This window comes from Electrophorus electricus, chromosome 10 (assembly GCF_013358815.1).
Source record: "Electrophorus electricus isolate fEleEle1 chromosome 10, fEleEle1.pri, whole genome shotgun sequence".
Taxonomy (NCBI): domain Eukaryota; kingdom Metazoa; phylum Chordata; class Actinopteri; order Gymnotiformes; family Gymnotidae; genus Electrophorus; species Electrophorus electricus.
Window position 1 is genome coordinate 20,737,138 of NC_049544.1, and position 22,034 is coordinate 20,759,171.

General features: G+C 43.4%; 1 protein-coding gene across 1 annotated transcript; it reads left to right on the forward strand.

The window, feature by feature from the left end:
• The first annotated feature begins 6,212 nt into the window (after window positions 1–6,212).
• Window positions 6,213–20,436, forward strand: LOC113587068 (tumor necrosis factor receptor superfamily member 11B-like). Its single transcript, XM_027025570.2, has 5 exons — window positions 6,213–6,370; window positions 10,831–11,197; window positions 12,839–13,045; window positions 15,836–16,060; window positions 19,063–20,436. The coding sequence occupies exons 1-5, from the start codon at window positions 6,287–6,289 to the stop codon at window positions 19,452–19,454; spliced, it is 1,275 nt and encodes a 424-aa protein (XP_026881371.2). The 5' UTR covers window positions 6,213–6,286; the 3' UTR covers window positions 19,455–20,436.
• The last annotated feature ends 1,598 nt before the right edge of the window (window positions 20,437–22,034 follow it).

The window sequence follows — 22,034 nt, forward strand, 5'->3', positions numbered from 1 at the left end:
TCGAGACATCGCCGGCACCATCGCCAGAGGTCTCTTCAGATGGCTTCAGTGAGCTTGCTTTGCCAGAGCTTCTTCATGTGGTCAACTCTGACTTCCAAGAAAGATGAACTGGCCCATAATGTGGCCACAGAGTGACCGTCAGTGTACCGCTACTGTGGTTACAGGGAGATCCCACTGAAAGCTGCCTGGGACGGAGAAATTTAAGGAAATGCTTCTGACAACCTCTTAAGCAAACACGGTGTGGCAAAAAAGAAAAAAAACAACAAAAACAACAGTTTGTGGAGCACATTGATTGATATTTATTTTTTTCTCCTTTCTGGATCCTTTTTTTGAACGAGAGGCCTATTTCCATTCTGCACCTATCAATTTCCACTGAAGGATTAAACAGTTTCCTCTGTTCTCTTTCCAGTTGCAAAACCTCGACTGACAAATATAGCTTTCAACGCCCCTTTACTGGCAATGAATTCATTTTATTTAGCTCTCCTTGTTTGGTGTTTTGGGCTAGTCAAAGCAGCTGTCTGTCTCTCTTTCAGCCTGCTAAAGACTGTACTCTGTTGCTCTATGTCTCATTGCTGTAAAATTAGATGCTGCCGAGGTCTCATCCTCTAGAAAAGCTTTCTAAATATCTTAATATCCATGCAAAGAAACCTGAATCAATTTTTTTTTTTTCCAACATGGACCAAACATTACTAACACTAAATGAAATTTCTTGAATTTAAAATATTGTTTATAGGCTAAAGTCTAATCCTTAGATCATATTAAGCTATGTTTCCTCATGTCAATGATAAAGCATTTTAAAACTTTGATTTTTGAATCATGTCAGGTTTCCTCTTTCTGCAGCAGAGCACTACACAGCAGTACTTCGGCACTGTTTTCCATTTGTTCCCACTAAGAATTAAAACTGAACTTATTGTTTATCATGTACCAATAATTAAGGCAATATTTTTCAGATTCAACAGTTCATTACTGACATAAGATTATTTCCTTACTTAATGTTAATGTCTGCTGATGGCTGACAAATAATTCCAACATATATTTTCTTGCATGTGAGACATCAGGTTAGTGATGTATGGAATCCTAAATGTATAGATCTGACAGAGATCGCACTAGTGATGTATGGCATCCTAAATGTTTAGATCTGACAGAGATCGCACTAGTGATGTATGGCATCCTAAATGTATAGATCTGACAGAGATCGCACTAGTGATGTATGAAATTCTAAATGTATAGATCAGACAGAGATCAGACATGGCTTCCACTGCACTCAACTTTCTGGAATAAGTGAATCCATGAATGAAGTCCCAGTGTGTTTGAGAAAGGTTTGCTGATTGAACTGTGCCAAAAACTGCTTTTTTTCTTGAGGTAACAAGAGAACTGCTGGAAATTTACTATATGGAAAATGTTAACAGAGATATTGCTGGAACAGAGAACAAAGCAGATAATAAAATCGGTGAAGGCCATGTGGAAATTTCATCAGTCTTGATTTAAAAGTCAGTTTGTCTCTGTCGGGTGTTTGATTATTCAAGGAAGAGGCTCTTGGACCTCCCAAGAATCCAAATGGTACTACAGCATTTGGCTTCCGGTGTGGGAATACCTGGGCCTATTAAAAATCAATAGAAGGCTAACCCTGTCTGAGGCGCTTAACCTTGCCTGGTTAGAGGTTCAAGTACTATTAGAGACCTGTCACTGTGTGAGCCAGATGATAGCCAGACACACTTACACACTTACGTATGTGCGTGCACACACACACACACACACACACCACAAACAAACAAACAAGCACACTCATAAAAATTCAAGGAAAGCACACCCCTTCATACAGTAGGTTTGCTCAGAAAGAGTCATATCCTGAAGCTGAGAGGGACATCATAGCAGCTACAACAAGGCTGAACATGCAGGAGAAAATGGCTTGACCATGCTCTCGTTTTGGACTGCAAACACCACGCACAAAACATACATTCACTGCGATGCCCTTGAAATGAATAAACCAAACAGAAAACAAGCTGTTAACCCACACTTGTTTACTTCCATCGACCCTAAGCTTTTGCTCCTGGCAGTGAACTCTTAAAACCCATAGAACAAGAGCTGTGATTTCACTTGGAGTTTGTTTGAAATGATATTCGCACATTCCTGGCAAGAATTGTCTGGAAGACTTTTGTTCCTCAGTGTTCATGGAATGAATCATAGGGCCTTATATTAGCAGTTAAATTAACAAATGTGGCAATAATATGAACTGAAAACCAAACTTGCTAATGAACCATGGAGTACACATCTTCACTCATTTTCACTGTATTTTAGTGAAACATTATCTAATGACTATACAATTCCACAGAGAATATCAAGTTTCTACTCATATGATCAAGTATTAACTAGAATTATGGAAATACTATTGAACAGTATGAATTATCTTCATTGTATAGCAAGGAAAAGAAACATTTGACTCCTCTTAAGCTGTGTGGGATACATCTCATTACATTTCCAGTCTATTTGCATTATTTCTAAAAACGGGAGGGTGTCTATAGTCTTTAGAGTTACGGTGTTGAAGAGTTCTGCGTGGTTACTGTGCAATGTCTTCTGTGCCTCAGCGATTTCCTTGGCACAGGTGGTGAGGCTGGTTAGGAAGCCTCAGAGTCTCCTAATACCCTTACAACCTTTGTTGATTTGTCACAGCAATGCTTCTCATATTCTGCATTTATGAACAAATACAATATTGTCCAGCTGATCTATGTTTGCAAAAGCTGCAAAATTAATGACAGAAAAGGACATAGTCAAGAGAGAAGTCTGAGATAGACGTCTCTGGGGAGAACTTGAGAAGGTCGCGTACCTCGTCACAGGACTCTTACGGCATGGCCAACAGAAGTCCTGGTCGCCTGCGTCATTTGGTGGAACCTTTTTACCAAACCCAGCCATCGATTTGGCTAACTTTGTCTCTGCCACTGGCATGATGGTCCTGCCACACAAGCCTGTCCTGTGGGAGACTCAGAGGAGGCCTGAAGTTGTTAGTTCAGCCTTATCTATGTCATGTGTTGAACTTTTGAGATGCTGTCTAAGATTCCCTTAGTGTCAACCTGCCACATCTCATCAGTGCGTTCTCGTCTTAGGCTTAGCACATTTTGGTGTTGATGACCTTTCCGCATTCGGTCCGGCCAATGCAATCATGTAGGTGTGTTTTATGATGAAGTATTCTGTGCTCTTTGGGAGAAGATTTGAGGGAGAAGAAAAACTAAATAATGGATGTGTTATTTTACATCCACAGAAGGGTAATATGACCATGGGATTAATGTTATTATCCTTACAGTTGGGACTTCGTCCCAGGAATCTTGGTCTCACCCTCTTCCATACGCCAGCAACATGTTGTTGCCAGTCAACTTTCCGTTAAAGTTCCTGTTCTTTTCATTTGCGAGGTCTGTTATGGAAATCAATTATGTTTTGTGGACCCAGTCTGTTATCAGTATGTTCATACAATAGACAGACACAGAGAGCAGAATATTATGCAAATAAGGAGGCTTTGTAGTTTTCAACTGCAGCGCCCCTAATCTGCTTACTTAAAAGATATTTTTAAAAGGGAATCCCTTTCTAAATCAGCCTGTAATTATAGCGAAAGCTTTCACAGGACTTTTGCATGTGAACCAGAAAAAATATTATGTGATATTACATATTTTATGCAAAAACGCAACACATGTTGGTTTAGACAAATGACTTATGGAATTCAGTTGCCCTGATTTATTGAAGGGTCTTAACTTACTGTAGGTCCTTAACCTGGAATCATTAATGCACAACAATGACATTAAATAAGGACAACAATTTGGCTACTTTTTTACTTTTTACAAATGAGCATAACATAAGATAGCTATTTTAAGAACCCCCCACATTGTTTAAAGGGGGTGGTAGCTCTGTGGTTAAGGTACTTGACTCATAAGTGAAAGGTTACTAGTTCAAGCCCACTGCTGCCAAGCTGCCACTGTTGGTTCCGTGAGCAAGGCCCTTAACACTCAAGTTGTGGTCTGTCATTATTGTCACTGTGGATAAACACTTCATATAAATGTAAACCCTTTGAATATACTGGAAGCTTTTTACATATATATTTCTTTGTCATGTGTAATTCCCTGCTCTTGTCTTTCTGGAAGTTACAGTTTTACCATACTTAAACCATTTGAATAAGCATGTAGTATGACTTTAGTGGAGCCAGAGGTCTGGAGGAAATAACTCCCAAGTTTGTTAGTGGAACACACTAAAAGTCACCCCCTGCAAGACCATCTTAAGTCCACCTCCAGTTCCCTCTGACTGGTTGTCAAACAAGCCAGTATCTGAATAGATAGCAAATGTTGCCAATTTAGTAAAGTGTCATTAAGACTTCAGAACGGTTGTTTCAGGAATGCTGGTCCCAGAAGGTATGTTAGATACACCTTGGATTGGTTTCGTTACTATCCTAATAAAGCTGTTTCCACACACCTGTACTGCAAGGTTCCCTGTTATGAGAGCAACTCCAGCACTCATAGAATGCAAGGACATAAGCTCACCAGAACACATTTTACATGAATTCAGCTTACTAGTGACCTACAGGTAAGGTTTTTAGAGACCTACTGACTCTAGAATGCTTTGTACCTATTCAGTCTAATCACCTGCAGGTAAGGTTTTCTTTTTTGTTGTCTTTTAATTCCTTCCCTGGGTTCTAGAATGGCTGTCTATAAACATAATTCGAGTGGAAAGACAGCATACTCCAGTTGCTCCAGAGCAATGCCATTTTTTGTGACGGATGCCTGGGCGCTGTCTTTGATTTGGTCAGAAAAGTAACCACAAGACAACACCGACAGCTGACCTCGTAACACCCGCGCCTTGTCCACACACCAGCACGCTGGTTTCGGCCGAGTGGAGAAACACGCTCAGCCTGGCCACAGGTCGAAGAGCGGGCGAGTGGGCGGTTGGGCACACGTGTCACGTGTCGGGGGCTATGTGTTCCCTCTTTGAGACGTGGCTCACATCGCTTCTGTCTCATGCCCCGGGGAGAGCCCACTACGTCACCAGTTTGTAAGACAAGACCACCAGAGTGTTTCTCTGCAGCCTATGCCTGAGTCTGACATGCATAAAGTGTAACAAGAATAAGCCGGCACACTGGCCGATGCAAGTCATTATTGAGAGAAGAGATAAGGAATACAATCCAGAGGCAGTGTTGCCTTTGGCTACATTGTTCAGTTATGTTATTTTGAGTAATATTCGCTTCTTGACAGTAACATCCATGAAATTTAAATAAGAAAACATAAAACAACAAATTTTTAATTCCATTTTTGGACACTTAAAATATTAAAATACTTTTAAAAATATTATTTTCAATAAAACATTAGATTCTTCTACGAAAATGTGAAGATTCCAAGACGCCCTTAAATCAGTAGGGTGATGTCTCAGGGCAGCGTGTTCATTCGACCAAGGCGTGACCTGCTGGGAACGGGGAGAGGTCTCAAATACGTCATATCTTTGGGCAGGGACACCGGGGACCACAACGACATCACCCGAATGCCTTGTGGCTGTCTTGTAAAGCTGGGCCGGTTAAGTATTTTAGACGCAGCCTGGAATCTCTGTGTCCCTTCTGGGACCAGAGGCGCTGTTGTGGCACCGGGCGTCCTCCCAGCGCATGTATTAACTCAGTGCCGACGTACATCCTGGTGCACTCAACAGATTCTGGGGGAAAATATGAAATTGTGAGGCAACTGTCAAAGTAACCTAACGCCAATAATAACACAATGAGGGCGTTTATAATAACAACCGAAAAAACAGTTTTGATATCAGACTAAAATATTTGCATTGAAGCCAGTGAAACTCTTTTAGAATGTTTTGGCCATCCAGATTAAACCTTAATAAAAGTGTACTTTGCCATGAATTTCAATATGCGCCATTTGGAAAGATCTCACATCCCGAATTGAGAAATATAAAAGAGCATTTTTCCAGCCTTTAATTACCCATAACCCAGTGACAGTTTTTTTTTCTATTTTACTGTAGCGAGGTAATGTCCAGATGCGTTTTGCCTAAGCACAAACAATATAATCGTGATTCAATACAGATGTCAGTCATCGTAATTTCAGCTCTCACGTGTTGATTAGTATCCGTATTTTGAAAGCGAAATATATTTAATCACTGAGAGTGTGTATATGAGTGACATAGCACTTGCCAGTAACCAGCCTGGTTTTTTCCCCCTCCCCGTGGCTAGCCCAGAGACTTCCAAGAGCTTCATGTTGGAAGACTGGAAGGGCATGAGTGGGTGGGCACATTTCTCTTATCCTTTACTATAAGTATGGAGACGGACGCGTTCATGCAGACTATCCAAGGGATGAGCACTCGAAATATGTCACCGCGGACGGCAATGAAGTTACACATGGTAAGTAAACTTTGTGCAGTGAAGTGTGCGTGTGTTTTTGTTTGCTTGTTTGTTTGTTTTTTAAAGCAGCTCCTCGCACGAGCTATTTCTGTGACACGAACGTGCCGGCGCGTAAAAGCAACGGCTTTGGAGGTGATAAATAAAACCCCAGGGCCGGTAAACACTCCCCAGGGTAACTACACACGGACAGCGGTGAGGCTGTTCTGCTCGGGTAACTGCGCAGGTGAATTAAACGCTAGGTTTTTAAAGCGATTTTCCTCTCCGGCGATAGGCTTGGAGCTTTGATTTCTTATATGGCCCAAGATAAGACAAATATATAACAAAAAATCAAAGAACGTGACGTCAAATTGTCGTTAGACGTCATGATTGCATGTGTTTTTGCTTAATGGCGAAGTGCGAGACGTCTGTCGGACTTGAGAAACCCCACTGTGAAGAGACGTGCCGCTGGCGCTTAGTTTGAATGCCGTGGTGAGTTCATTTTGAGTCGGCTGAAAAAGCCATTGCTCACCCCATCTATGTCTCTTATTAGCTTTATGCAGAGTGTGCTATTTTTGCGTGGATTCCATTATCCACAGTCCCGGGGAAACTAAATGAAGCAGAAGACAATATGGTCAATAATCGTTTAGCTCTGCATATTGTATTGACAATAAAACCTACATTTTCGTTATTTGATCCATTTCGAGTCGTTTCTACTGCGGGGCTTACATTTTTAAGTGGGAATAAATGGTAACCTGTATTTAAAACAAATTTAGTGACTTTTCAGACTCCCCCTGGTCTGTCTTGTTGATTGATGTTGGAAACATCGGTTAGAGACAAGACTCGACTCAACATTTAGCTATGTAATTACTCACACCGGTTTAGTGTGAGAATACCGAGAAACATTTTTAGTGGCGAAAAAAAAACACATACTTTGTAATTCAGAGCAAGACTGCAAAAATATCGGTCCCCCTTGAGGTGACGGTTAGTCGGGGGACACATTTTGAAGTATCGTGAACTGATCGTTTGATATGGCGTTAACAGTTCATTGTCCATGTGTACCGATCTTGCCCTGCAGAGGAGAGACGGTGACCAGAGCAACAGCTCTCATGCTGCGCTTTGCATGCAGGCCGTGTCTGCTACGTGATTTGCATGCCTGATGTGTAACAGATAACTGAAGTCATTCAGATCCAGTTTCCAATTGATAATGGACTGGGGCGCATGTGAATATGCGAGTTCACATAAACACTGAGAATCTGGAGATGCATGTGGTCTGGGATGAAGTGTACAGCGGTTGTGGTCACTGTTATCTAGTTGTTATCAGGAGCAGGTGAAAATGAATGAACTTCCCCAAACTGAGTCTGTCAGTTATCAGTGTGTTGACTCTCTGTCTCTGTCTCTGTCTCTGTCTGTCTGTCTGTCTGTCTGTCTGTCTCTCTCTCTCTCTCTCTCTCTCTCTCTCTCTCTCTCTCTCTCTCTCTCTCTCTGTGCCTCCCTCTTTTTTATATATTTAACTCTGCTTCATTGTCTAAGAAAGGGAGCCTTTGAAATACATGCTGTTTTTAAATAAATGTTTTCTTTTAACAATGGCAATGTAGTGGCCAGGGTGACATTAAATAAGGCCTGAGCCCATACTGGGGTTTTTTTTGTTTGTTTGTTTTGTTTTTTTTAAATAAAAGAACAAATAATTCTGAAAGGAAGTGCATATCTGCCACTTCCTCTTTTGTGCCAGAACTGGTAGTATTGTCACCGAGGGCCATTGGTGTTTTTTTTTTTTTGTTTTTTTTTTCAAAACGGCCCTTTGCACATTGACTCACACGACAGATGCCAAACGGCGGTGTGCCCCTAACGTCCTCGTTTTTTCAAAATTATTCAGACAAAACAAAAAGACTATAACACGTCAATAAAGGCCTCTGATAAAGATAAGAGCGAGGACACAGTATGTAATGACTACTTCTGTTTCCACTGCTCCAGAACTCTGCTTTCACAATTTGCTTAATCATTATTACCACTCTTCTAAGACTGCTGTTTTCAGCTTGAGTCGGTCTGGCTGTGAGACACTAAGGAGACATTAACTGTAGGATGGTAAATCTGATACATTTTATGAAGAATGGCGTATGTTTATTGGTGCTAATTTACTTACTTTTGCCTAGGAAAATCCCCAGAATGGACACTCAGGAAATAAACAAGTGGAAATTGCAGGTTGTATAATGCTGGGAAACCCTGCCATCTCATTTGTTAGCCTGAAAGATTTTGTGAAACGGGTCTAAAAGACATGAACAGAATTTGTATGGACTTGCAAGACCACTCTTTAGGAAATGAGTCTTTTCAAGTTTGTTCTCATATTGTTGTCTGCTTGGGAAAAGAGAAAGAGGGTTGTTGGTGGGCTCTGTGGTCCACTGGCATAAGTATATGAAAGCGACCTTCTCTTGTCTGTGGAACTGGAGGCTGATGCTGTGTAGGGGCCAGAGATCGGCCCCAGGTGCACACGAGGCCTTTCAGAGGCTCTTGTGGTCTTAAGCCAAGCTGAAGTGCTGCCCGTGCTGAGGTCCCCGTGTCTGATTCATCCCCATGTACACTGTCTCCCACTGTTCCTTTCTCCCTGAGAAACTTAGCATAGCCACTGCTCAGAGGAGAATGGGAATCCAGAGACTCATCCGGGTCGGCGGTGGAGAGTGTGACTGAGCGGCGGTTTGACAGGGTGGTGGGGTGGGAGGGGTGTGACGGGGGGCAGGCGTGACAGTTGTGTGGTGTGTGCTAAGCTGCTTCTCAGGTCAGTGCCTCACCTTACTGTTGTCTCACGCCATGTGAGACCCGAAGTCCCCTTTTAGCGGCGTTCCCTCACGGCAGTCCGGAAACCGTACAGTTGTCCCCGGGAGCAGTATGCCGCAGTGCCATAAGATCAAGCGTTTGTATTCAAGGCTGGCCCTGGGCCAGAAGAGTCACCCTTTGTGACTTTCCTTCAGATCATTTGAACGATGTAATTAAGGCCCCAGGCTGGTGTGTAATTTTGGTTCGCTTCGCTGTAACTTGCATCGTCAAATGGCAGCCTTTTCCTGAGCGGTGAAAGGCTAAAAGTTCGTTGGCTTTTCCACCATTTGATTGCCATATGCATGGCATTCCCCACGCTATAAACTGAGCTTAAGGACTTAATGGTTTCCTTGCTGAGTTCCACCACCTGCTGTGGAGGACGCAGCCTTTGGCCTGGAGTGTGGAGTGCGGTCTGGCGGGCAGCGTGCCGCCCCCCCCCCCCCACCATCCCTGTGGCTCTCGATCATCTGAACGGGGGCCAGGCACCATCACAACAGGGCCGTAGCGAGAGCCGGAGCGTGCTGTTGTTCATGGCAGCCATGCGGCGGGGAAGTCCGCAGAGCAAAATCGCTCGGCAGTGACGCGGCACATCTGGGCCACACGGTTTTCAATGAATGTTTTGAATGCTAGCATGCACCAGTATAGGCTTTAGTGAGGACATGCATAAACAAAAATCAAAGATCATGTTTTCATGCACGGATTATAAAAATAAATGTATATTAATCAGGTTTCCTTGTACATCTGGCCAGTTTGCTTTCTTGCTTTTGGGGGATTCAGAGCTACTGTAAGGAGTACAGAGAGATGATGTCATGAGGCCAGGCCACAGTTTGCAGTACCTGTATTCTTCTGTGTACAAAACGCACACGATTTCCAGAGAGACTTACTCCGTGCCCTCAGACGTAAACAGTGAAGTCGGGGAACTTTATAATGACTGCCTTGAGTGTAAAGTCCTGCCAAATGGCTGGAGGACTGTGGAAGTCTTTGTGTCTTGAAATTCCAATATCATCTGTGCCTCTGACTTCTTACTTGACAGCTGAGCTTTCTGGTCATGGAAATGCTAGCAACAACAGTTGCAATGTCAAATGCGCCTGAAGTGTCTAATGAAAAAGTTGGTGCTTATACCGTAGCTGTGCTCAGCCTGCTTGTGATTAAAGATGTTTATTATCTGCAAATTAGGACAGTGCATTGGGTGTGGACCCTTTCAGTCATTAGCAGTTAGCGCTGTCACCTGGTCTTTCTCTCAGCAGACAAAGCTAAACACGTACTAGAGCGGTGTGGAGTGCCAATCTAAAGATTAGAAACTAGCTGGAAATGCACTGGAAACAACTGATTGTGTAAGAAAAATAAGAGAGGATGGAAAGAGTCCATAATTTGATTTTATATGATTTCTGTATGTGTTTTTGTGTGATTGGTCACAGGAAACCGAAAAAGGTGTTCTCCACTGCACATGTCATATACATTATACAAAGAACAGAACAAACATGCACTCAAATGCTGACGTGCACTCTCCTTCTCTCTTTCTCTCTCTCTCTCTCTCTCCTTCTCTCCCACTCTCTCTCTCCTTCTCTCTTTCTCTCTCTCTCTCTCTCTCTCCTTCTCTCCCACTCTCTCTTCCATTTTTCTCCCTTGCTGTCTCTCCCTTCAACTCACTCCCTCTCCCTCTCTCTCGCCAGCTCTTCGCCATGTGCGTCGCCTGGGCGTACCGTGATGTACCAAAGTACCAGCACCACGACCCGGCCACCTCCGAACCTCTGCTGTGCGACCAGTGTCCACCGGGAACGGCCGTGTCGCGCCACTGCACTGCCAGCGGAGAGCCCACCGTCTGTCAGCCGTGCCCACGGCGGCGCTTTGCCGGACACTGGCACTGGGGTGACAGCTGCCAGCATTGCACCGCTGTCTGCAAGGAGAGGCAGCTTGTGCGAAGGGAGTGCAACAGCACGCATGACCGCGTCTGCGAGTGCGAGCCCGGCTACCATCTGGTGGTGGAGTTCTGCGTCCGACACACGGCCTGCCCACCGGGCTCAGGCGTCTCTGTGCTAGGTAGGAACACTTCTGGTTTTGACCTGGGAACAGGGCCTCATTAACATCATGCTGCAAAGATTAGGGCTGCATGATATGAACAAAAAAAATTGTGTTGCGATTATATAAAAAAAATAAAATACAGAAATGTATACAGAAACAAAACCACAGGACATTTTCAAAACATGCACAGAACTGGTCAGGATACTCACAGCACACATTTAAAAGGAAACCGTGGTTTTTAAGAGGGTTCATTCAAGCGTTGAAGCCTTTTGCAATATCAGTACTGAAAAGGCTTAGTATTATGATAACAATTAACAAACAACATACTGTTGACCCCTAATCGTAATTCTTTTGGGGAGTCTGAGCCTCCTCCATCGATGCCAGCATGTTTGGGCCAAATCCACATCTTTCCGTGCTTCTCTCGGAAGCGTTTGGAGCACCAGGGTGAGCAAGGGGGGAGCAATCACGCCCCCTGCTGGTGACGGCTGCTCTGCGTGACCGGCCTGTTCTTTCAGCCACAGCGGCACAGGCCTGCGACAGCCTGCAGGCTTCCCTGGCCACGGTGGCCTTGGCGGCTGGATCTTAGGATGGGTGGATTTGTGTGCCATCCAGGATCTTTTGTTTACGTTCTAATCAGGGTCCACCCTCTCCCTCCCTGCTTTGCGGGCTCCAAACAGCAAATCCAGGGAGAATCTAGAGGTTCTCGCCAGGGGGGAATTCTTTTGCCAAGCACCCCATGTGTAGTCAAACAGAAATGGCTTCCATAGCAAGTGAAGAAGAGAGATTTGTTGGAAACATCATGAACTGGACGTAGCACAACATTATGCTGGATGGGTTTTGGATTTGACAGTGTACTGTTTAATTACAGATATTATTTTGTACTTAGTGTTAGTACATTGGCAGCACATGGTGTTGTGATGTAGTTTGTTGATGTAATGAAATTTCACTCCATATGATGGCGACAGAGATCTTTGAATCTAAAACTGTTCAGCAACCTGGAGTTAGTTTCTTACAGAATCTTCTGTAAGACTCTGCATATCTTTTCTTCTTGTTTATCATAGAATAATCCCATCCCAACAACGTTTGTGTATTTAGAGTTTACTGTTATCCAGGTCTTGGATCTGATATGCTGTTTTGTTTTTTTACAATTTGCGCGTGCGCGCGTGTGAGATGGACTTCTCCGTGCCTCTTAGCAGGAAGGTGTCAGTTCCTTCTTTCCGATTACCAGACTCGGACCTCAAGGTTTTTCCATTTGAATATGCTGTATGGGTATGAGGCAGGTGTCTCACACCCACCTGTTTCACGCATGAGCTCTTTATTTATGAGAAAAGAGTCGTGAGGAGGAATTATTTGACTAGATGTGGGAGATGCCTTGTTTCCTTTGTGTTTAGGTAAATTAAGGAAGTTGCGTTCTCTAGTCACCTGCAGCTTCTGAAGTGGCTGTCTTAACTCCCACTGGAGATATTTGCATTTTAGGCTTTGGCTTATCAGAAGCGGACTTCCCAAAATATGTCATGCCTTTTGAAGCTGCAAAGCACAGTTAACCATGTTATTCATTCAGTGTCTCTCATGAAAAACATGCAGCACTGCCTCATATTGCTTGGCTACCCATATGCTTGCTGAATTTCCGTACAGAGTGTGCGTGTGTTTGTTTTGCAGGCACGCCCGACAGCGACACTGTGTGTGAGGAGTGCCGCCCAGGGTTTTTCTCCAGCATGACCTCCGCCACGGAGCCATGCCAGCACCACCGCAACTGCTCCCAGCTTGGCCTGAAGACTGCCCGGCCAGGTTCGTCTGCCCAGGACACGGCATGCGAGGGCGAGTATGCCTCCGACTGCTCCCCACAGGACACGGACTGTTATGATGGTGAGCGTTTTACACCAACGAGGCATGTCAGCCCCAAAAGCCCAGACGCATGTGAGGGGTGTCATTTAGGGAGGGTGCAAGGCATAACTGAAGAGTCAAATAATGAAAATGGGCAGCGTTGGCTTTGGCTGACTTTGGCTTTGACAACTGGATATAACACTGGGGACACTGTTGTATAATGTGGAACAATTTATTAGTTTTGATTTTTGTTTGTTCGTTCCTTAACTGGCCAAAAATTTTGTTGAATTGGTATTGGTGCTTCTGTTGTACATGACTGTACCCATTGTTTACAATTTGTAATATCCATATCTTACTCACCGGTCGCTATTCACATGATGCATCACGTACACTGCCACAAGCAGTAAAATGGACATACTCTCATGTATGCACAAAATAACTGGAAGGCAGGTAGAACTGTCTATTTGGAAAGAAGTTCCCTGATTCTGTATTAACCACAGAGCATTAGTTAGATTACAGATTACAGAGCCCAGGATGGGTGCAGATATTTAATTTTCTCAGCGCAACTATTTTATTTATCAGGTTGTAAAGACAATTTCGCAGAAGGCTTATTTAAAACATCACTGACATCAGCTTTATGCCTATTTCTGAAGATTTCTTACTTATGTTTTTAAAAAGCCTTCGGTTTGTGAGTTCTTTCTTACTTGTCGATTGATTGAAAGGTGGCACAGAATTGAGAAATGTTTAGCACTGTTCACTTGGATCTTGATAGCACCATGACGAATCATTTAGTAAGTGACATCCATTTTTGGCTGTATTTTTATGGAGGAAGCTGAGTCAGACATGCAAATCTGAGTGAGGGCTCTGGACTGTCCTTAGTCAGAGATCTGGGCAGTGTTGAGGATATTGCATATCCTGGAAGGATGTGAAAGTCAAGCATTCTCCCTTTCACTGATCACCGTCTTGGCTGTTTGAGGTGAGGCAAGAGGGAGGCTTGCACTGACCTGTATGTGAACTGTATGCTGAGATTTGAGGAATGTCGCTGGGGAACATGGCTAAACCAGAAGTAAATTGTTCTTGCAAGCATATCACGCTCTGGAAGTATGCCACCGGACATTACTCTCTTCCTTGAGGTCACATATCGCTACAATCAGTCACTAGTAGTGGCATAATATTGAGGCTCCAAATAGTGAGCACATTCACTGAGCCATGCCAAAATGCCTGCTTCAGAGGATCTGTCAACACGCAGGCTTTTGACTGGGTGCTGTCAGAATATGTTATCTTTTTGAAGACGTGCAATATGAAAAACATGTCAAGTCCAATGATGGACAAAATGTATCTACCAGAAGTGTGGGTATTGCAGCAACAGTCGAAGCTGTTTTTTCCCCCCCTCATATTTAAATTGCAATTGAAAGTGACTGGACACGGTCAGCGAGGCGTCGAGGACATGCGAAAGACTGTTATCCTAGCAGGACACGGACACCGCGCTACACGCTCAACAAAACACGACCCCGCCCTTTTTTATGAAGGGATATTTAAAAGTCAGGGAAAAGTTGAAGTAGTTCAAAAAAATAATGACAATAGGATCTATTCACCGGTATAAACATGTTAAATGAAACGTATTTAAGCGTGGCAGTATCCTTTTTACTTGCTCCTGTTTTGGTGACAATTTGAAAGGCTAAAGTTACCATCAGCCTGCTGGGAATTGCCCTAGATATTCTGAATAGTCTCAACAGATGTCTAAAAACTGTGAGACTAATCACTTCAACAGTGAGGCATAAACTCACGCCGCTTTTGTGTGTTAGCAGCCATCCGAGTTGCTTCTGCGGTCGCTGAGATTTAGTGCTGGTAGTGGCTGCACATGCATTGCTTAAAGATAAGAATTTTTCTGTATTTTTACCCCCAGACACACACTGTTGTTCACTGTTCTTGTCAACAGTTTGTATTGGCCTTCCTCCAGATCTTTATCTGTGGTCAGTTTCATACCACAGTACCCATTGGCGTAGCGCAAAATTAAGGGACCCAACCACAAGAGGCAGGGTGGAGGGCTTTTTCTAAAATTATGTTTGTTTGTTTGTTTGCTTATTATTATATTTGTTAATGTCATCTCCTGGGGTCCATGCACTGTATGTCCTGTGTGCACCTCCCCTGCGTCACTGACACTACCATAAAAGTGCAACGTCTACCATCAAGCTCATACTGGGCTGACGGTGATATCACTGAGATCATAGGGGCTTATCAGCAGTCTTGTGGTCAGAAAATGACAATTGTGCCTGACTGAAAGGTTCCTGGCAACAGTGTATAATGGTACACTATAAACTACACCTATAGGATGAGTGTACCTAATAAAGTTTGTCACCATGCAGAGGTGAAAGCTTGGGATTTTTTATGGGTGCTTCTTATAAAGCGGTGCACTTCAGGGAAGCGTTTAAAGATTAGCAGTGCATCACTAATCACAACACAACACAGGCACATCAGTTAGAATATTACCTGCATCCTGTTCTTTACGAGGTCTTACCATAATGTAATAGCACTGCGTGGGAATATTTCTCATTGTGGTATCTGGAAGCTATTTTGCTTGTTCTGTCTTTGCTGCAGTTTTACTTTAGAAGCACACATTTCACACACAAAAGCATAATTTAAAACATTGTAATACATGTGGGGGGGTGCAAATGCACGTAACTGTGAAGTTTGCTTTAATTATGACCATCATTTATTGCTTTCCCTGCTTTTGTTCTGCCCACAATAATGTGTGCTGTTTGGTTTTTTTTTTTTTCTCCTCTCTTTTGCCTGTCCTCTGAACTGCTCTCTATTCATTCCCCCCTTCCCCAGACATCACTCTGTGTGAGGATGCCATATTTCAGTTCCTGTTGTCGCCGCTGCTGCCCTGGGCCCCTGTAGAGCGTCTCCTGGACAGCCTGCCCGGCCGCAGAGTGGACTGGAAGAACCTGGAGCACTTGAAGAAGTCATGCACCCGCCAGCAACAGGTCACGCAGGTGCTGCGACTGTGGAGGGAGCAGAACAAGGACCAGGACAAGCTCTACAGCATCATCCAAGGTCAGAGCACCTGACCTCCAGGCAGCCAGGACTGCCCTACAATTACATTTATGGCTTTTAGCGGACTTTTTTTGTATGCCACTCTGGATAAAAGTGCTTTGTCATCTGCTCATAGAATACATCCTAGCCAGTAAAATGCATTAGAATCCAAGATACCGTTAAACTAGGATACTGCTAGATACAGGAGTCAATACTGATACTAAAGAGTTACAAAATGAGGTCATATACAATACTGAACAGCAATAACTGCAATACCGACAGTAACTGCTAAACGGGTTCAATTAATCAACAGTAGTGCAATATTTCTTTAAGTGCATTTAAAATACTCCTCAAATAAGACTTCAGTCTGCATTTGAAAATTGCAAGGGAAGATTGCAAGTTTGTCCCACCATCTGGGGCCAGGACAGCAAAGAGTCCCGATGCTTGTCTGCCCCAAGACATGATGGATGGGGTTTCAAGCCGAGCCGTACTTCAGGTTCGAAGTACTTGAGGTACGGACCAGGCTTTGACCGTTGTCATTATGTATGGAGGGGCAAGTCCATTCTTAGCTTTGTAGGTGAGCATCAGGGATTTAAACTTGATTTAGAGGCTACTGGAAACCAGTACAGGGAACACAGCAGTGGAATGCCGTGTGAATGTTGGACGACTGAAGACCAGCTGTACTGCTGTCATTGTGGTATATTGGAGTATCTGAAAACTATTTTGCCTACAGTTTACTCACATATGTGGCATCTTTTCATATCCTTGTGGGAAATGAATGAAGCATCAGCTGATTCAGGCCTTTATTGTGGTCTGACCATGCGCCACGTAACTAAGCTTTCTGGTGTGTGTTTTGAAATAATCTATGGTGTGATTGAGAACACAAAGAACAGTAGGTAACAGTTCAAGGTGACCTTAAGACAGTTTAAGTCAACCTACACTGGTGTAGATGTTTAGCTTTCAGTACATTTTATTTTAGCAAAGAATCAAATGTTTTGCTGGCATTTGTGGTAGGGTTTCTGGCTTCAGATGGCAGATTAAGACATAGTCTTCAGCAGCATAGTCTTGGCTTTGATTTGTTTTGGGAAGGGCTTATGTCTTGTGAGGTCTCAGAATTGGGTATAGTTTCCTAAGCAGTTAAATTTTGGATAGTTTTTGTAACTTCTGATGGTGGATTTGCATAGTCAGAATTTTGCTTTATTTACCACAGTGTGGTGACTTGTTTCGGCAACTCATTAACATTGAAATGCACGAATGAGCTCAGTTAACACCAGGATTTTAAATCTCTGTTCTCTGTTTGAGTCCTCAGATGTTTCTATACTGTCAGCAGATATGCAGACAGTTTTTTTTTGTTTAGTTCCAACCGCAGAAACCCTACTGTTGAGTCGGTACCTAGCGCATTGATGGAAGTCCAGCTAAACATAAACGAACACTGTTAAAGTTTGTGCAACAGTATTACAGATGTTCATTCAACTTGGGGACTTTTGCTGTGCAGATCTTCATGAAGGACATGGTGCCCGCAGAGTAATACTGTTACACTTCAACATCAACAAAATAATAAATGTGAACATCCAACAGCTAAGTAAAATGTCCTTACTAATACGCTAAAAGCTCATCACACAATGAAGTCATGCGGCACCTGTCACATTGCACACAGTTTATTCACCTCAATCTAGCTTTGCCCATGGAAAGACAGAAGTAGAGAGTCTTACAAATGCTTCTGAATTGCATTATCATACTGATTTAGCCAGTCTATCAGGCACATCCATCAAGTAGAGCACTGCAGTTCATTTGGCCTTCAGAACAGCATGACTTGGCCTGGATGCTGCATGTCTGTCATGTTTCTCTGTCAAATCGTGCCTCATGATGCAGATCTCCACAGTCTGAGTGTGGTTAAACTTTGCAGCAATATTAGACACTACCTGGCACCTGTATGGACTGAATGCCATGAAGACACTGCCTACACCGTCATACCACCACCATACTTCCACCGTGTACACTTGACACGAAAGAGGATCGCTTTTGTAATAGCCTGTAGTCTCAAACAGAGATTTGAAAAGGGGATGTGTGCAGTCTGACTAATTTTAGAAGAAACCAGCGTCACGGCTACTTAAGGGATCTGCAAAGTGGAATTCAGATGAGTCCTTTTCAAATGATCTTTTACATTTTGTTCGCTGTTTTTGGGCCAACCGTTATGTTTCACTGACTAACAGAGAAGTGGCCACACTAAGTAGCCTTTACTTTGTCTAACTATGGAAGGGTGTGAACTATGAAACCCATTCTGGACCCTGGATATGAAACTTGGAATGGGTGTGCTAAAGATTGTGAAAAATGTAACCACAGTACAATATAGCAGCACATTGTAGAGAGGAATGTTTTATGCAAAAGAGAACATCTCGGTGTGCATAACTGTGGCTATGAAGGAAAGAACTTGCAATCAATATTCCAAGTCATCGTCCCATTCAGACACTCTTCAGTGGGTATCAGGAGACTTGATGTGTGCCAGGAAAACATGCTCCGCACCGTCCAACCGCCAACACTCGCTTTTGCTGCTGGCACCCAACAACTTTGCTCCATAGACTCATGCTGCTATGCCAGTCTCTTATCGTACTAGTGTTCCTCCATGAACCAATTTTGTTGCACCTTTTTGCCAATTGGAGACTTTCTACTTTGTCGAAAGTCTATAAACTACAATGTGGACTTAATGGCATTGATCATGTGGCTGTGTTTTAAGATTAGTTTGCCATGAACAATTGTTCAATAAAAGTAACTGAATGGAAATTAAATGAAACTGAAATGTCTAACTAATTACCTGTGCATTTGTTCAAAATGTTTGCTATGAATCTGCTATAATCTATACATTTTCAAGCTTTATTTGGTCGTTTTCATATCAAAATTGGCACACTTTTATGCTACATTTTATGTTAAAGGAGAAAGTAAAAAAGGCAGCATGTTTTGGGGATTAAGAACCCAGCATGTCTCGTCTCATCCATGGCTCATCCGTTTTTCCCGCTCTGCTCCAGGAATGGACCACTGTGAGCGCAAGGTTTCTCGCTGCACCAGCCTAAAGAACATGACGCTGTACAACCTGCTGGCCCTGGCGGACAGCCTCCCTGGCGAGAGGGTGAGCGAGGAGGCGGTGCGGGCGCTGACGCTGTCATGCCCGTCGCAGCGGCACGTGGCACAGCTGCTCCATCTCTGGAAGAGCCGCAACGAGGGACAGGACCTGGCCAAGGCCCTTGCCCAGTCCCTGCGCGAGCTGCGCTCGCGGGGCGTCCCACGCCCCCTGCTCCGGACCCTGAAGAGGCTGAGCCGGGTCATCGGTGCCGCCTCCACACACCGCGCCCACGAGAAGATCTTCGTTGGCTTGCTCCGTGACGACCCGTGCTTCAAATCCAAACCGTACAACGACTGAACAACGCGAAGGCACGGCCGAAGGAAGGAGTTATTTAATTGCAAAAAATGGAGATGTATATAATTTTGCTTTTGGGTGAAAAGGGGGACAGGGGAGGTGTAGGGTGGGGTCTGTTTTTGGTGTGCTCAGTAGAGAAGATGGGAGTAGAAACGTTTGTTTTTTGTGGCTTGTCATTCATGTCTCTTGTCGGACTGCTTCCCCACCCCCCCATGCTGTAAACAAAGGAATGTCGGATATGAATGTACAGGACAATGGAGTGCAATTATTATGTTTTATTTAAGTGTAACGGTGTGTTTCAGGTTCGTGTTTATCCAAATTTGCTTAAAGAATTTTTTTATTTATCAATTTGTCAGGAAACGACTCTGAAGCTGCATTTACTTATTTTAAGCAAGTTTTCTAGTGGCATTTAAAATGGTTTTGTGGCATTTTTACATTTAGTTTAACTTTGCATTAACATTTTATTTCACAATAACATGACAGTGACACGCCAACAAAACAAACTTTAAAAATATGCTGTAAGTATGTGGCTATCTGAATTTAATAACTGTGTTGCAGTGCCACATATACTTTCAAATTGCAAGTAAATATTGCTACAGCCCTGTTAAATATACATGTGTATGTGAATGCTGTCTCGTGTTTCCATGGTGCACGCAGGCCCACGTCCCGTTCATTTTTTCTTTTTTTTTGTTAAGGGTTAGCTTTTTTTTCTGATGCGGCTTTCCCAACAGCATGGTGAGAGCTCATATTTCAAAGAACAGAGGAACTTCCTGTTACTAAAGTTTTCTTGCTGGTCCGTCTTATGCCTCATCCAAGGTATGATTCTTCTTTTAATAGTAATGGACACTGCATTAATGACCTATGTGGTTGCATTGCCAGTGGTTCCTATGAAGCAATGAAGTTAGGAAACTGAAAGAGCTGATGAAGGACCTCTGTCTGAAATGTCCTGTTTCTCTGGAACCCTTTTTTACAACAGTACAGTAACTTTATACTGTAATTACTCCTTGGAATGGGGGGGGGGGGGAAATGTTTGTGTGTGTGTAGAAGGGTGTGGCTTAAAGTGTTTAACACCCTATATGAGGTGTGCGTAACTAGTCGAAAGCTTCTCTACCTCAGGAAAATGGACCAAGAAACTGGCTTTAGCTGAGACTGAAAAGTCCAAAATTGTAAACTCCCCATCAGAGGGACACAGCACTCTGTAATCAGCAACAATATTGAGGTGTGACCCCTGACTAAGCATGAGATTAGTTACTCATTAGGATCACAAAAAGAGAAGAGAAGAAACAGTACAAGATTACTGAAAAAATCTTGAGAATAAAATGTGAGGTTACTAGGAACCCTTTAGATTCCAGTGCTGCCATATGTCAAGACTGTGACCTGGTGAGACATGGTGAATGTAAAGAAGGCTGAAACATGACAACACAGGAAGAAGTTGATGGCACACAAGAAGGCCATGATCTTCATGCAGGATAATGCTCCATTACCTACATTGAGGTACTCCACTGCTTGGCTAGTCGGCAAAGGCATCAAAGATGGCACAATTTCCTCATCTGACTTAAGGTGTTTTCACACTAGAGCTTGTCTAGACCCAGGTCCACTTGCTCTGTCAGTTTGATATATTTGGTCAAGTGTGAAAGCTGTTTTGGAGCCTGGGAGTGGTCCAAAGCACCAATCTCTGGAACTTCTGAAATCAGCGGACTGGGGTTTGCTTCTAGTAAGCTCTGGTGCAGTCTGCTGGGGGTGTGGAAGCTATCTGCTCCCGGCACCACATGTGGGGCTGCGTGCTAGGTCAATGCAGCCATGTTACAAAATGAACCAATCATGTCAATTAGCTTATCATGTGTCAGGATGGTGGGGAAAAAAACTGCCATGTATTTCATGTAGACTATCCATATAATAGTCCCATAGCACTGAAGCAAGGTTACTGTGTGTTTACTGAGGCCATCATAGGATTCGCAGGTCTCTGCTGACATGTATGGCTACAAATTTTCCCCTTGTTTCCATGTACTCCTGCACAGCTAGTGGCTAATATTCTGCAGACCTGCGCCAGAAAAGTGATGCAGGGAATTGTGCAACCAATCCACGGTTCAGGTGGAATTCTTCTGTGTGAAAGCAAACCAGTGATGATGAGCCCCTCCCTCAAATGAGCACAGAACTGATTGTAGGTGTGGACTCAAGAATTCAGGACAAGTGTGCAAATGCCCTGAAATGCCACTGAGAACTTCTGGGCCATTCTAAAGTGTGAGATTTACAGAGAGGGAATACAATTCACCTCTTTGAACAGTGTTTGGGAGCTACCTGAGCTAAAATTGAATATAAATAGATCAAGACACTGATGAATTAAATGGATGGAAGGCCTTAAGGAAGTTCTTAAAAAGAAGGGGGACTTTATTCATCAATGAATAGTTTTGACAGGCCAAAACTTTGACTGAAAAATAAACAAGTGAAGAAAACAATTTGAAATGTAATTGTCCGATTGTAGACACAAAATGTTGCATAAAAAGTGCATGCTAACTTGCCCTGAGAGACAAGTGGCATTTTTTCTTTGGTAAATCATTTAATGTGAAACATTTGGGATCAACT

What these genes read in the sequence shown, in the direction of transcription:
- LOC113587068 (XM_027025570.2), top strand. Translation starts at nt 6,287, where the DNA reads ATGGAGACGGACGCGTTCATGCAGACTATCCAAGGGATGAGCACTCGA. An exon ending in CGGCAATGAAGTTACACATG is followed by an intron (nt 6,371 to 10,830) that starts GTAAGTAAACTT and finishes CTCTCTCGCCAG; the next exon opens with CTCTTCGCCATGTGCGTCGC. An exon ending in CTCAGGCGTCTCTGTGCTAG is followed by an intron (nt 11,198 to 12,838) that starts GTAGGAACACTT and finishes TTTGTTTTGCAG; the next exon opens with GCACGCCCGACAGCGACACT.